Genomic DNA, 15,156 nt, shown 5'->3' on the forward strand with positions numbered 1-15,156 from the left:
TATTGTCAAAGAAAATTAAGTCACATAAATATTTTCTAATTTTTGAATTATATTTATTAATATCAAAGTTTAAGATATGTTTCTAATAGCCATTGTTACTATTTAAACTAAAGGGAGGAATGCAAGTTTGAGAAGTAATCATTTCTAGACACAGTATCCTAGACACTTGCTTAGTTCCCATGGGAAGAACGAATGTGGTAATGGAAAGTTTGAGGTCATGCCACATTAAACATGTAAGACTCTCGTGTGCATCAACACAACCACTTCTCCAGTGAAACCTCAATGGACTTTTAAAAGCTTAAACACCCAAAAGAATACGTAGCATACTTGTTGATGTTCATCAACAACAGGGTGAAGAAGGAAAAAATGATATGACTTAAGTTATCTGAAATATTCTATAATTTAACAGCAGTTGTGTTTACTATTCTAAGGGTGGAGTTTATTTTTGTAACAAAACGTATGTTTTTTTAGTTGATCAGTTGTAGCATGTTGGGCATTGCTTGATAATTCATCATGTGTGCCAGGTTCCATCAATCTAGTAAACCTCATTCTTAAAGTCTAGTAGGTCTCAGCTCTTTATATTCCTTAGCTGAACTAGAGTGAGTTCATTTTCATAGAGATAAATTCCAGATAAAGTTACATTAATTAAACAAATAGGGACTAATTTAGGAAGTTAGAATGCTTTATGAGAAACAGGTCTGGCAGTGAAGACTACACATGCTTTTTTCTTCCCGTCCACACATTCTTCACTTGTAATGCACCATGAGGAAGCCAAATTACAATCACTAGTATAGCCAACTTGTCATTATTATGTTTATAAAGAATGTAAACTTTTTAGGTATGTTAAGAGTAAGTTAATATCTGTTCCATTACCTCTCCAGAAAACATACAGAAGAAGCAAGGAAAATAAAACATGCCCACACACACTTCTACTCACACAATTCCACCTGTATTAAATAAAAACGAATATATAATACCTAGACAACAGAGTCTAGGCAAAGGCTGCTTAGGGAACAGAACCTAACAGACACCACATGGAAAGAAGGAAGGAGTGAAAACAGGATGTGAAGAACGCTTGGCGTGGTGGTTAACAGCGCTAGACTCCCACATAACTAACAGCGGTTCAAGTCCCAGACCTGTTGGCTTGCTTCCTCTCTTTCCCTCCCTCCCTCCCTTCCTCCCTCCCTTTCTCTCTCCCTCTCTCTCTTCCCCACCCCTGTTACTTTGTCCCTCTCTAGTCAAATTTTAAAAAAATGAATAAAGTTAAATAAAATAATTATTATTAAGAAAAAGAATGCTTGGTGATGGCAGAACTTAAAATGTGGCAGAATATTATACTTCCTTGTTTTCTGTAGCAAGCCTGTGGGAATTGGGGTGAGCAGGCTAGAACAGAAGCCATCCATGATTTGGTTTGATTAGAAAAGCAAAGGACCCATATTTGAGTAAAGCAGGCTACCTTAGTAGGATCGAAAACTGGAACAGTGTTTTAGTTGTAAAGCCTATAAAAACCGTGCTTCTATCTCCCTGCCACATCCAAACTTTCTGCAAATAGCTGGTCCAGCAAAATTCAGCTCATTAAGTGATAAGTAGCTTAAAAATAACCAACCTGATAGTCATAAAAAAATTAATGAAAGGTAGCAAAGGCAGCAAAGCTCGGTGACACATTAGTGTCTCTGTGTCTCTCCTTCTGTCTCTCTCACACTCATGTAAAATGGATACAGAGCAGATCATTTAACCTTATGTCTTCAGCAGTTTATGAATTTGGAAGAAGATGTAAAGCATAATGTAGGAACTGTAGGAAAAGATGACTTTGCATCCAGAAGAGATGGACTTTGAGCTAGCAGAACCCAGGAAAAAAGAAAGCAAAAGCAGAGACACCACAGTAAACTCAGTAGGGGAAATAGAGGATATGATAGGAAAAGTAACAAAATGAAACAAATGGAGAATCAAAAAAGATTAGAAAGACAACATTAGCATTGGAAGATAGATAATTGATGCAACATATACATAAGTAGACTTTCTAAAAAAATGTTTTTAAAGGAAGAAGACAAATGTTTGAAATTTTAATTTAATACTTACAAGAAAACTTACTTGAAATAAAAAGTGAGCATTTATATTGAAATAGCATAGCATAATATAGGGAAAGTTGACTCAAAATTCAGACATAGGGGCCGGCAGGTGACATGGTGGTTAAGACACTGGTCTCCCACATGACTGATTGCAGTTCAAGTCTCAGACCTGGCAGTTTGCTTTGTCTCTTTCTCTCTCTGCCCCTCTCTGGTCAAATTAAAATAAATAATAAATAAAATTAAATAAAACAGTTCTGTTTTTTTAAAAGAATTATTCAACTTTATTTATTTATTTATTTTAATTTGACCAGAGTGAGAGAGAGATACAGGGAAAGTGAAAAGGCAAGCCACCAGATCTGGGCCTTGAACTGCAATTGTCCAGCGCCCTTAACCACCACCTACCTGCTGACCCCTATAACAATTTTTTTAAAAAATCAGATGTAGTATTCTAATTAATTTTCGAAAAGAAAGAATCTTCTGGGATCCACACAAAAATAGCAAGTTATTTGTAAGGGATAAAAATTGGTTAATCGGAGCAAGACTGCCCTAGTGTTTAGTGAGCACAGAACCAAACAAAGATAGTTAATCTTAGCCATTTTTATAGTCAGTGGCTCTTTACTAAAGCGTAATGTACCCCTCTTGCATTAGCTGTATCAGTATTTGCCACTGATAAATTCACAGGGGTGGGCTGCCTTTTTCTCAGATAGTTAACTGAATAGACTTGGGAGTTTCCCTCTCAGATTATCACTTAGTGTGCTTGTATTGCTTTTCTTTCTTCCTTCCTGTTTTTCTTTTTTTTAAAATTATTTATTTATTCCTTTTGTGATTTGTATACTTCTATATGAACCTTTCTGACTGAAAAAAAAAAATGTGTTGTATTTAAAAGTCTTACTGGAATGGTTTTTATAAAAATTTTATTTGATTTGATTATTTAAATAGCTACTCTTTAGCAGGCTTCAACTATGTTTTAAGGTTAAATTCTTACATCGATTATTCTTATATCTGTATCCTATTTGTTTTTTAAGTTTTTTTTTTTTCTCCTTTTTACCATGGGGTGCATGTTTATGCCAAAGAGAGGGAAAGTATGAAATCTCCCCCTAAGGAGGGTGGCCACACTCTAATCCCTTCTCTTCTACTCTCCTCTTGGGATTTTGGGCTTACATGCACTCATGCCTGCATGTTTCCCAGGCCACCAAGTCTGTGGGACCAGCAACGTAACCATTTTGCCACCTACTGGCCTTATGTGTATACACTTTACAAACATCACTTTCATCCATACTTAAGCCAGAAGCCTAGTTGTCCTCCTCATATCCCTCCCCTTTCACAACTTATTGGTCAGGGCCACTAGGCTAGCCAAAGGCCCCATCATCCCTCACCTGACCTACTTTAATGGGTTTCCTCACTTCTTTCTTAATTTTGTCCAATCCATTCTTTGTTCCTCAGCCAAATGATCTTTGTAAATACGAAGATTGACTGGTATCATGCCCTTTTTATAACATTTTGTATTATACATTGAATAAAATCCAAACCACATTTGTCTTCACTGTATGCCCTCCACTCACTGCTTTACTTCTTAAGCTTTAACTGTACAGGCCTTCTTTCAGACTTTTGATGGTATGAGATTGTTTCCTTATTTTTTTGCCCATTCTGTTCTCTCTCAGAATATTCTTTTCCCCTCTTTTTTTAGATGACTGGCTCTTCTCATAACACTGTGTATTTCTATTTTATAATAGTTAACATAGTAGGCGATGTTTGTTTAGGTACCTTTTTGTTTATTATCTATTTAAGACTTAACTGTAGCCATGGGGCCAACAGGTGGCGTGGTGGTTAAGGTGCTGGACACTCCCACATGGCCGACCACGGTTCGAGTCCCGGACCTGGTGGCTTGCTTTCTCACTTTGCCTCTCTCTCTCTCTGTGTCTCTCTCTAGTCAAATAAAAAAAATAATAAATGAGTAGATAAATAAATCAATAATATTTTTTAAAAAGACTTAACTATAGCCTTACAAAATAAGTAGCAATATCTTTATTTACAGATGATGAAGTAAACTCAGATAACAAAGTTAGTCATAGCTAAGAGTCATTCCTAGGTCTGTGCCTTGAAAATCTAGATTCTATTCACTGGGAACATGCTGAGAATTTGGCAGTGTTGACGTGTACTATATTCTTCTGCTACAGCTATGGTACCATTGCCCAGTAAACACAGTACCGGCAGAGCACTGAAGATAGGCATTGCCTTAGAAATCAGAAAGGAAGGAGAGCAAGCATATCATCTGACATCATAAAAGATGCCATAGAATAGGGCACCTGAAGAATGGATAGGATTTAGACTGCAGGGAGAAGAAATGCCTAAAAGTGAAAGATAACAAAAGGCCAAAGATAGAAGTGTTAAAATTAAAAGTATGTTTCAGGTACTTTGAAACTTGACTGTCTTCCTTGCTGTACTGCTACTTACCTTATGTTTCTGCATATTCGACAGCGTCACTTTTTAACAGATACATTTTGTTGTACAGACCTTTGAAAGAAATATGTCCCACATAGTCAGAGTGTAAGTGCTATGAGGGCCAAGGATATAAATTTTCTTTCTCAGTGAGCTAGCCATTTCAAGAAGTATAGGGGAACCAGCAGTTAGCGTAATGGCTATGTCGCTGGACTCCCACGTAGTCGACCGAGGTTCGTGTCCCGGACCCGGTGGCTTAAAACTCACGCCGGGCGCGTGTGCGTGCGTGCCCAAGATCCCGAGAGGAGAATGGAGGAGAAGGGATTGCGGCGTGACCATCCCCCCTCGCTTTCTGTCTCTATGTCTCTCTCTGTCTGTCTGGCGAGCGCACGCGCCCTACAGTGAAAAATCTCTCAAAAAAAAAAAAAGAAGAAGTATAAAAGGAGTCTAGTTTTTGATAGGACAAGTTTTTGTCTTTTAGAATCTATGGCTTGCGGGACCAGCAAGTGGTGTGGTGGTTAAGGTGCTGGACACTCCCACATGGCTGACCACGGTTCAAGTCCCAGATCTGGTGGCTTGCTTTCTCACTTTCTCCGCCCCCCTCTGTCTCATCAGAATAAATGAAAAAATAAAATTAAATAATTCTTTTTAAAAAAAGAACCTATGGCTTGCATATTACCATAATATACTATTATGGGTTCTTCAGCTTGTATACTTTGAACTTTTTTGACTTAGATTCTAAATAGGAGAAAAATAATCTCCATAAGATGTTTAAAGAGACCTGATCTCTCAACTCCCCTCAGTTACATTAATTCCAAAAACAAGGAATAATTCAGTTTTTAAGGACTTGGCTATTTATCATTTTGGAGAATAATTATCAGAAATCAAACTTGGGAACTAAAATTCCAGTCTGGTTTTTTGACTTTTACAAAATTTTAACAAAATCTTCCTGGTCCATAGTTGAAGAGTGTCCTGTGAATTGGATGATAACATATCATAAAAAAACTGTAAGGCATGGAGCTGACCACGTTACATATTTAACCGTCCAGTTCTATGATAACCCTTTAAGGTAGGCACTACTCCCTTGTTTTACATCATAGTTGAGTAAACCCAGGCACAAAGAGGCTGAGTAATTTGCTAGTTACACAGCTGTAAGTGGTGAAGATTTCTCCTAGCCCCTAAGAGGGGAAGAAAAACCTTACCCACTGTAGATTCTGTTACTGGGGCCTGTTAATTAAATTGACAAGACCCTGGAACTGGAAAGAAAGGTTTACTTCATATGCATATGGGAGCCAACAAAAGAAATAGCGGGCTTGGGCTTGCGGATAAACTTGAAGGTTTCTACAGTAGTCCCTCTTTATCCACAGCTTCACTTTATGCAGCCTTAGCTACTTCCCTCCCCATCAGCCACTTTATGAAAATATCAAATGGAAAATCCTAGAAATAAACCATTGCTAAGTTGTAATTTACACCATTCTACATAGTGAAGTGAAATCTAATACTGCCACAGCCAGGATATAAACCATCCCTTTGTCTAGCGTATCTATGCTGTATTATCCCACCTGTGTACTAGGAGGGGCTCTCAGTGTCACCAGACCCTGTGGAGGGTGTCTGTCTGTCTCTCTCTTACTGTTTTTCCCCTCCCTTCCTGACTCTCCCTCTCTCCTAGTCTTTTGTTGTCGTGTGTGTATATGTGATTGTGAACAAACTCCAAAAAAAAGAAGGTAATAAATATGGGAAACTTATTACTTCCTACCACTTTTCTAGGATAAGCACTAAAATAATAGACCCATAGGCAAGTGAGAGTAATAGTAAATACAAAATGAAGGCCGGCCTTACAGAGCAGTGGTTAGGTGCTGTGCGTTGGGAGCCAATTGCATATGACCAACCGTGGTTTGAGTCTTAGCCCTGGTGACTTGAAGAACACTTTAGGTGTGTGTGCATGTCCAAATCCTGGCGGGATGGAGAAGTGGAGGGAAGGAAGGAAGGAAGGAAGGAAGGAAGGAAAGAAAGAAAGAAAGAAAAACTGAAATACTAGATTTAAAGCTAGATCACCTAGAACTCCTCTTTCCTCCCTGACTCTCCTTCAAAAATAAAAAGAAATTAGCATAGCAAGACCCTATAGTATCAGCCTCTGTGCAGGAGGAAGCAACAGGAAAAGCCCAGAAACCAACCTTAAAACCAGTAGAATAATTTGAGAACTGCACCTGGAACTCTAAATGGTTTTGTGGTCTACATGTTGGGGCGGGGGGAGCTATGGTAAGTTGTGAAAGGGCCGGAGCAATCTGGGCTCTATGAATGACAGTTAATTACAGCTACCCGTCAGTTCAAGGTCCCACACGAAGAAAGAACTCCTGGGAAATGAAATTGAATAGGTTAGGGTTAATAAACACAAAGGAAATAGAAATTCCAGATTAATGGGGAAATCTCACAGTATATGAGATTATTCTTTGAACACTTGACAGAAACAACAAAAGAGGGAGCTCTGAGCTGCAGAGGTACAAAACCTCTCTTGAGGAGCTGGCAGGTGGCATGGCGGTTAAGGGCACTGGACCACCGGACTCTGGCATGGTTGACCTCAGTTCGAGTCCCAGACTTGGTGGCTTGCTTTCTCGCTTTCCCTCTCCATCTCTCTCTCCCTCCCTCCCTCCCCCTCTCTCTCTCCCTCACTCTGTCCCTTTCTGGTCAAATTTAAATAAATGAAATTAAATAAAATAATTCTTTTAAAGTAAAAAGAAAACCTGTCTTGACCCATAATTCCTATCTAAAAGTTGAGGGAAATTAGTTTTGCATAAAAATACTCCAGGTAGTTTGGTGGTTAAAATGCTGAACTCCTACATTGACTGACCACAGCTCGAGTCCTAGACCTGGTGGCTTGCTTTTCTCACTTTCCCTCTCTCCTTCTCTCTCTGTCTCTGTCTCTTTCTCTCTCTGGTGAATACATGTGTCCTATAACAAATTAAAAATGATAATAATAAAATTAATTAAATCTTTGTGAAAACACAGCAGAAAAGGATCAAGATTGAATTATATGAAAAACTTCTTGAAAACGGAAACACAAATCAGAATAGTATCAACACAGACTGTGAAAGCATGCCAGAAAGACTCATTAAATAAATGAAGTTATTATAAACTAATGTATTAAAACGAGTTAAAGAAAAATTATGAAATGTGGTTTTTTTTAATGAATGATTTTATAGAACTCAATTGTTTTTTTTAATTTTTGACATAGGGCGTGTGTGCTTGCCATATTGGAGAGAGAAGGAGAGAAGGAAATTGAGAAAATATCCACCATATGGCTATGCCACAATCCCTTCTCCATTCTCCTCTCAGGATTTTGAGCATGCATGCACATGCACGAGCATGATCCCCAAGCCACAGAATCTGGGACTCAAACCGTGGTTGACCATATGAGAATCCAGCCACCTTAACCATTACATATTATTTCAAAGACTAACTAGAAGAGACACAATTATTTTCTTAAAACAAGTAGGTTAAAAAGAGGAAATACTTTTAGGTCAAAAATGCAGGGATCGGGACCAGCAGATGGCATAATGGTTAAGTCGGTGGACTCCCATGTAGTCGACTGCGGTTTGAGTCCTGGATCTAGCAGCTTAAAACTCATGCTGGGTGCGCATGCATGCAGGAATCCAATATCCTGGGAGGAGAGTGGATGAGAAGGGCTTGCAGCATGGCCATTGTGGGGGGGGGGGTTTCTCACTTTCTCTCTGTCTCTGTCTCTCTGACGAGCACACACAACCTAAAGCAAAAATCTCTCTTTAAAAAAAAATAAAATAGGGAACCAGCAGTTAGCATAATGGCTGTGTCGCTGGACTCCCATGTAGTCTACCGCGGTTCACGTCCCGGACCCGGTGGCTTAAAACTCACACCGGGCGCGTGTGCGCCCAAGATCCCGAGAGGAGAATGGAGGAGAAGGGATTGCGGCGTGACCATCCCCCCTGGGGGGTGATTTCTCTCTTTCTGTCTCTATGTTTCTCTCTGTCTGGCGAGCGCACACACCCTATAGCAGGAAAAAAAAAAAAAGAGGGAGAGAAAAAATAAAATAAAATAAAGGGATCGTGGGCTAGCAGGTGGCATGGTGGTTCAGACACTATACTCCCACATAGTTGCCTGCAGTTCGAGTCCCAAACACGGCAGCTTGAAAATCATGCCAGATGCATGTGTTTGTGTGCCCAAAAGGGGAAGGTTAAGGAGAGCTACAGTGGACTTAACCATAAGAGTTTCCATGTAGGATAATGTCTTGGTGTTCCTCAGGTTGGAGCCTGAGCAGGGTAAAGAGGGGACATGTGGGAGTGGTCAGAGCCTAGTAAGGAAACTGGATGGTGTTAAGAGAGAAGATTGGTTACATAGGGAGAAAGACTGGAAAACTTTTCTCTTTGGGGGACCAGCAGTTGGCGTAATGGCTATGTTGCTGGACTCCCATGTAGACGACTTCGGTTCAAGTCCCGGACCCGGTGGTTTAAACTCACTCTGGGCACATGTGCATCCGTGCCTAAGATCCCGAGAGGAGAATGGAGGAGAAAGGATTGTGGCGTGGCCATCTCCCCTGGGGGGTGATTTCTTGCTTTCCGTCTCTCTCTATTTCTGGCAAGCACATACGCCCTATAGCAAAAACCTCTCCAACAACAACAACAAAAATATTTTCTCTTCAAGACTAAAAATATATGACAGCTAAATGCAAGAGATAATTTTGAACTGAGTCCTTTGGCTATAAAGGAATTTATCAGTAAAACTTCATTGAAATCTGAGCATTAGATGGTAGTTATGTATTAATGTTACTTCCCTGATTTAATGGTGTTGTAGTTGTATAGGAAGGTATCTTTATTTTAGTACTATATACTGAAGCATATCAAGGAAGCAAATTAAAATCAGAAGATTTAGGAAAGGGCCCAGCAGGTGGCATGGTGGTTGAGGCTCTGAACTCCCACATGGTCAACTCCATTTCCAGTCCCAGACCTGGAAATCACACTGGGCGTGTTTGCATGCATGTCCAGAATCCTGGGAAGAAAGGGAAGGAAAAGGGATTGCAGCGTGGCCATCCTTCCAAGGTGTGATTTCTTGCTTTCCCTCTAACTGTCACTCTCCCTCCTCCTCTCTGGCAAAGGCACATGCCTTATGACGAAAGCCTTAAAGAAAAAAGGGAAAAAAAAAAAGCTTTAGGAAAAAGTTTATAATTGCTTCCATCTTTTAAGATACATTAATAACTCCCCCCCAAAAAAAAAAAATATTTGAAAGTGACAGATATAGGAAGTAGGGCAAGACTGACTATTCAACAAATAGGAGTTTGCTAGAAAAAAAAAAAATAGAACTGAACAAGTACTAAAAAACTTGCAAATAGGAAAAACTATTCTTAAGACCAGCGGGTGGCATGATGGTTAAGGCGCTGGACACTCCCACATGGTCGACCACAGTTCAAGTCCTGGACATGGTGGCTTGCTTTCTCACTTCCCCTCTCTCTTTCTGTCTCTCTCTGGTCAAATTAAAATAAATGGAAGAATAAATAAAATTAAATAAATAATTTTAAAAAAGAAAAACCATTCTTAAGTTAAAAAATATTTTTCACATGGCCAACAGGTAGTATGATGGTTAAGGCACTGGATTTCCATATGGTCAATTCTGTGATTTTGCGTTCTGGACCCAGCAACTTGAAAATCCCACCAGGCACATGTGTGTGCATGTCCAAAATCCAGAGAGGAGAATGCATTGCAGCATGGCCATTCACCAGCCTGGGGGAAGCGGCTGATTTCTCACTTTCCTTCTCTGTCTCTCTCCGGTTCAGTGCACACTCCCTATAGCAAAAACCTTTTAAAAAAATTGTTTTTCACACTACATTATCATAAGGACATCTCATGTACCTAAGATAACTCATACTGAGAAATAGTGTAATTATTGGAATTTAAAGAGGAAAGATAGTGTGGAATTCTGCCCACCCCGAAAGATCCTTAAATGAAAGAAAATTAGATTGTCATCAGAATATTAATCAACAGTAGTTTCTAAGGGAATATTAAAGTGAACATAATTTTCTCTCTCAGTGTCTCCCCCTTCCCCACTTATGCTGTAGGGGTTGGGGGGGCGGGTGAGAAAGTCCCCCCCCCAATAGGATCTGGTTAGACTGTAGCCTCTTACCTATTTCTCCCTCCTCCACATGGATGCATGTCTGGCAAGTGTTTTTCAAGCCTCGACGTCTTTGACTCAAACCATGAGTTTAGCCATGTAGGATCCAGTCACCTTAACCACCACATCTCCAGCTGACCCCAAACCTCTTTTTTAAATATCTTTGTTTTATATATTTGACTTTGGAACTATTTTACTCACTTTTTTTTTTAAGCCCCTAAAAATTGAAGTTGACAATAAAAACGAACAAATGAACTTAATGTGTTTCATTTGACAGCATTAAAACCCAGGGAGGAGCTATTTGAAGTGACTTTAAAATAATAATTCAGCCGTATATTTCTGGTAGGCTGTACTCTGATGATTAAATAAAAGGGCGGAAATAATAGGTAACTTACCAGTAATCATATCAGCTTTGGTTTTGTTATTTACTGGTGCAAATATAATATTAGACAAAGCAAGTAAATCACTATGGGATATTCTAACTCTGTTATGTCTAATATCTTGAGAACCAGGATTCTTCATGTAGAAGAAAGCATATACAAATGGGAAATAGAACTAATTAAGTGTAAATTTAAAAAAAAAGTATTTCTAATGTTTAATTATTAATAGAAGAACCAGTATAGCCCAGCTGTTGTGGTTCAGCGGTAATACAAGTATTCTGCAAGGCTAGAAGTTAAATGGGTGGTGGATCTTTGAGTCAGCCTGAAACACATGTCCACACACGCGTGTTCAGGATCCTAAGGAACTGGAGACTGGGAATCACAGCATGACAAGACCTTGTTACGGGTGCTTCTCATGCGTGCGTGTGCATGTGCATTTCTATCATAAAAGAATCAGTATACACTCATGATGGACTTGATATCTTTTTTTTTTTTTTTTTTGGAGAGATTTTCACTGTAGGGTACGTGCGCTCGCCAGACAGAGGGACACATAGAGACAGAAAGCAAGAAATCACCCCCTAGGGGGGATGGTCACGCCGCAATCCCTTCTCCTCCATTCTCCTCTCGGGATCTTGGGCACGCACGCACACGCGCCCGGCGTGAGTTTTAAGCCACTGGGTCTGGGACGCGAACCGCGGTCGACTACGTGGGAGTCCAGCGACATAGCCATTACGCTAACTGCTGGTTCCCTTGGTATCTTATTTTTTAGAATTATTTATATATTTAATTCCATTTGTTATTGTTAGTTTTTAATTTGACCAGAGAGAGAGAGAAAGGGAAAAAGAAAGCAAGCCATCAGGCCTGGAACTCAGACTGTGGTCAGCCACGTAGGAATCCAGCACCCCTAACCACCGTGCCACTTCCCAGCCCCTGTGCTTTATATTTTTTAATCTGTATCTCCATTTATCAGGCTGTTTCATAACTGTGCTTATACATACTGAAGAAAGTCTGCCGTGGATTAAAATTATGAAATTATAATGAATACATTATGCTAGCCAGTTCATTAATGTGTTTCTTTTAAATTTTTATTATTTCATATCAATAAAAATATTTTATTAGATATTGTGTAAGCTTTTAAATATTTGACTTTTGATGAATTGTTCAATTAATTGTATGTCTATAAAACAAACTTGGTGACTATGGTGAAGAGTACCTGGGCAATAATCATGCCAATTCTTTTCTTTTTAAGTTAATTTATTTACCTCTTCCGTGAAACAGAAAGGCAGCACCCGACCAGGGTTTTCACATCATGATCTACCCCCGTCCTCAGCCAGCCAAGGGCCATGGGCACACGCATGCCTGGCATGTTCAGAGAGGTCTCTATGCAAACCTGGAACCTTTTTATCACCGCGCCACTGTTCAGCCCCATGTGCTTATTACTCCCTCTCTGTCTTCACAACAGTGCAATCTCTCAGACAGGACAGGTTTGCTGTAAGACTTGCTTCATTAGAAAATAAGATTTCATCTGACCTAATTATAAAAAGTTTATATTTGTTATAAACAGAGAAAAAAATACATGGATATAACCACACTATTGTACTATTATTTTAAAAGTTCTTAAAGGTTTTGTTATTAATAGATTTAGTATTTTTAATGTATTACATAGCTTAAAATAGTTTAAAACCCTTCAAAATCATACTTGTTTTTATATTAGAAACATGAAATATTTGTGAGTGTTATATCAGATTGCTTTTGTATCTTATTTTAGCATTTTGACGATTTATAAACTATAGAATGAGTTAAAATAATGTATCAGGTTTTTCAGGTATATTTTTCTCATTATTCTGAGGCTGCATAAGTCCTACATTTAAGAATGTAAGAAAAACTGATTCTCTGAAGGGGAAAAGGCTGGAACCAAAATATCTAGTTACATTAATCAGTAAAGGTATTTTTCTTAATATAAAAATTAGAATTGAGGCCAGTTTGGGAGCATGGTGTTTAAGGCAGCTGGGACCCACATGGCCAACTGTGTGATTAGAGTCCCAGACTAGTGGCTTGAGAAACACACCAGACATGTGTGCATGCATGCCAAAATCCCAAGAGAAGACTAGAGTAGTTGGGATGGTGGTGTGACTATAACTCTTGTGGGAGGGTGCTTTCTTTCTCACCCTCCCTCTCTTAGTACACACACACCCTGTAGCAAATGTTTAAGAATTAGAATTAGCCCTGATTTTTAAAATTTATACTTAAACATGTAACACATTGAAATGTCTTTTTTTTTTAACCCAAAGTCTCACATGCTTACCCAAGAAACAAAGAATAAAAGGGAGCATGGTCACACAACAGTCCCTCTTCCACTTCTTGCTTTTGGGATTTGGGGCTCATATACATACATGGGCCTGGAGTGTTTTCTAAGCGTACAGTTCCAGGAATCAAACCCCCCTGGATTGGCCATCTAGGATCTAGCCACCTTAAACACCAGGCCAAAGGCTGGCCCAGAAATTTCTTTTAATTGGTTAAATGTGATAGAAACTTGTTTTAGGGGACCAGCAGTTGGCATGATGGCTATGTCACTGGACTCCCATGTAATCGACTGTGGTTCGAGTCCTGGACCCAGCTGATTAAACTCACGCCGGACTCGTGTGTATGTGTGCTCAAGATCCCAAGAGGAGACTGGAGGAGAAGGGATTGCAGCTTGGCCATCCCCCCAGGGGGTGATTTCTTGTTTTCTTTCTCTCTGTCTCTATGGCAAGCGCACACACCCTATAGCAAAAAAAAAAAAACACCTCGTTTTAGACAGAGTCGCTGGTAACCTTAGCCACCCAGCTGACACTACAGGCACGTGCCATCATGCTGGGATATTTTTAGACAGGGTTTCACCGTGTTGTATCAGCCCCAGCTCTTTTTTCTCCAGCCTCAGCTTTCCAGGTTGCTGCCTTGAGAAGCATGCATCCGTGCCTGGCCTTTATGAAATGCTGGGAATCAAATCTGAGCCTTGTGCGCCATCCCCGTCTGGGAAGCACGGAGTCTTAGCAGCGCGTGCCACCACAACCGGGCCCTGAATCAAACTTTAAAAAAGCACACAGGAAGACTGTAACTCAGCCAGTTCTGGCTTATGGTACATTTATTTATAAGGTTAAATTTTCATACTGTACAAAAATTGTATACAGGTTAGTTTACTATTTTAAAGTTCTAACCACGTTTAATGAATTATAAGACAGTTTGCATATCTAACACTTGATCTTCAGGTAACTTATTTTTGAGACTATAAAATATGAATTTATTTCTCTTTTTCTTCCATCAGAATACAGTCGTTTTGAAGCTAAAATACATGACTTACGGGAGCAGATGATGAATAGTAGCATTAGTTCAGGGTCAGGTTCTCTTCGAACTAGCCAGAAGCGATCCCTCTATGTCAGGTAAATTTTTTTTTTATTTCTAATTATGGCAACTCTTAACTATTTATGCATGCAAATTCAGATTTTTTCATCATTGCTTAATTAGTTTTACTATACAAAAATATATTGCAGGTTAATGTAATTATTTTTATGATTAATTCCCTGGCAGTATATATTTCAGGAGTTAGAATGTTCTTTTAATTTTATTAATAAAAGTTGTGTAACCTTTTGAATAATAAGGGTATGATAAAGACAAAACCAATATGGACCAGAAATTTTTGATGTTTTAATAGTTAACTACAAGCTTGATATGTCCTATCATTCGACACTTAGATTTGCTGTATTCTGTTATAATAATATAACTATCATGGCAGTTTTGATAATAGCAAAGAGAGCTTATGTAAATAATGTGAATGGGCTCAATAAAGAGTATGTAGCCAGAAAATTTCTACATACTTTTTTTTAAAACACTTGGGAGCAGACAAATATGTTATTTTTTTTAATAAAAGAGATTTGGAATACAGGGGCCAACAGGTGGCGTGGTGGTTAAGGCGCTAGACTCCCACATGGCCGACCATGGTTCAAGTCCTGGGCCCAGTGGCTTGAAAATCACATTGTGCACGTGTGTGTACATGCCGAAAAGCCTTAGAGGAGAATGGAAGAGATGGGATTGCAGCAGGCCGTCCCCCTTGGGGGGTGGTGATTTCTCACATTCCCTATCTCTGTCTTTCTCTC

At 39.3% G+C, this 15,156-nt stretch overlaps 1 protein-coding gene across 5 annotated transcripts in view; it reads left to right on the forward strand.

Annotated features, from left to right (window-relative positions):
• The window catches only part of DLG1 (discs large MAGUK scaffold protein 1), a 331,865-nt gene that overhangs the window by 259,221 nt on the left and 57,488 nt on the right, over window positions 1-15,156 (forward strand). For all 5 annotated transcript variants that reach the window (XM_006156759.3, XM_006156761.3, XM_006156762.3 and 2 more), the window contains one exon: window positions 14,328-14,442. In XM_006156759.3, coding sequence (XP_006156821.1) covers window positions 14,328-14,442 — 115 coding nt within the window. The remainder of the gene's footprint in view (window positions 1-14,327; window positions 14,443-15,156) is intronic.

The sequence above is a fragment of the Tupaia chinensis genome, unplaced genomic scaffold (assembly GCF_000334495.1).
Source record: "Tupaia chinensis unplaced genomic scaffold, TupChi_1.0 Scaffold000515_1, whole genome shotgun sequence".
In the NCBI taxonomy this organism is placed as follows: domain Eukaryota; kingdom Metazoa; phylum Chordata; class Mammalia; order Scandentia; family Tupaiidae; genus Tupaia; species Tupaia belangeri.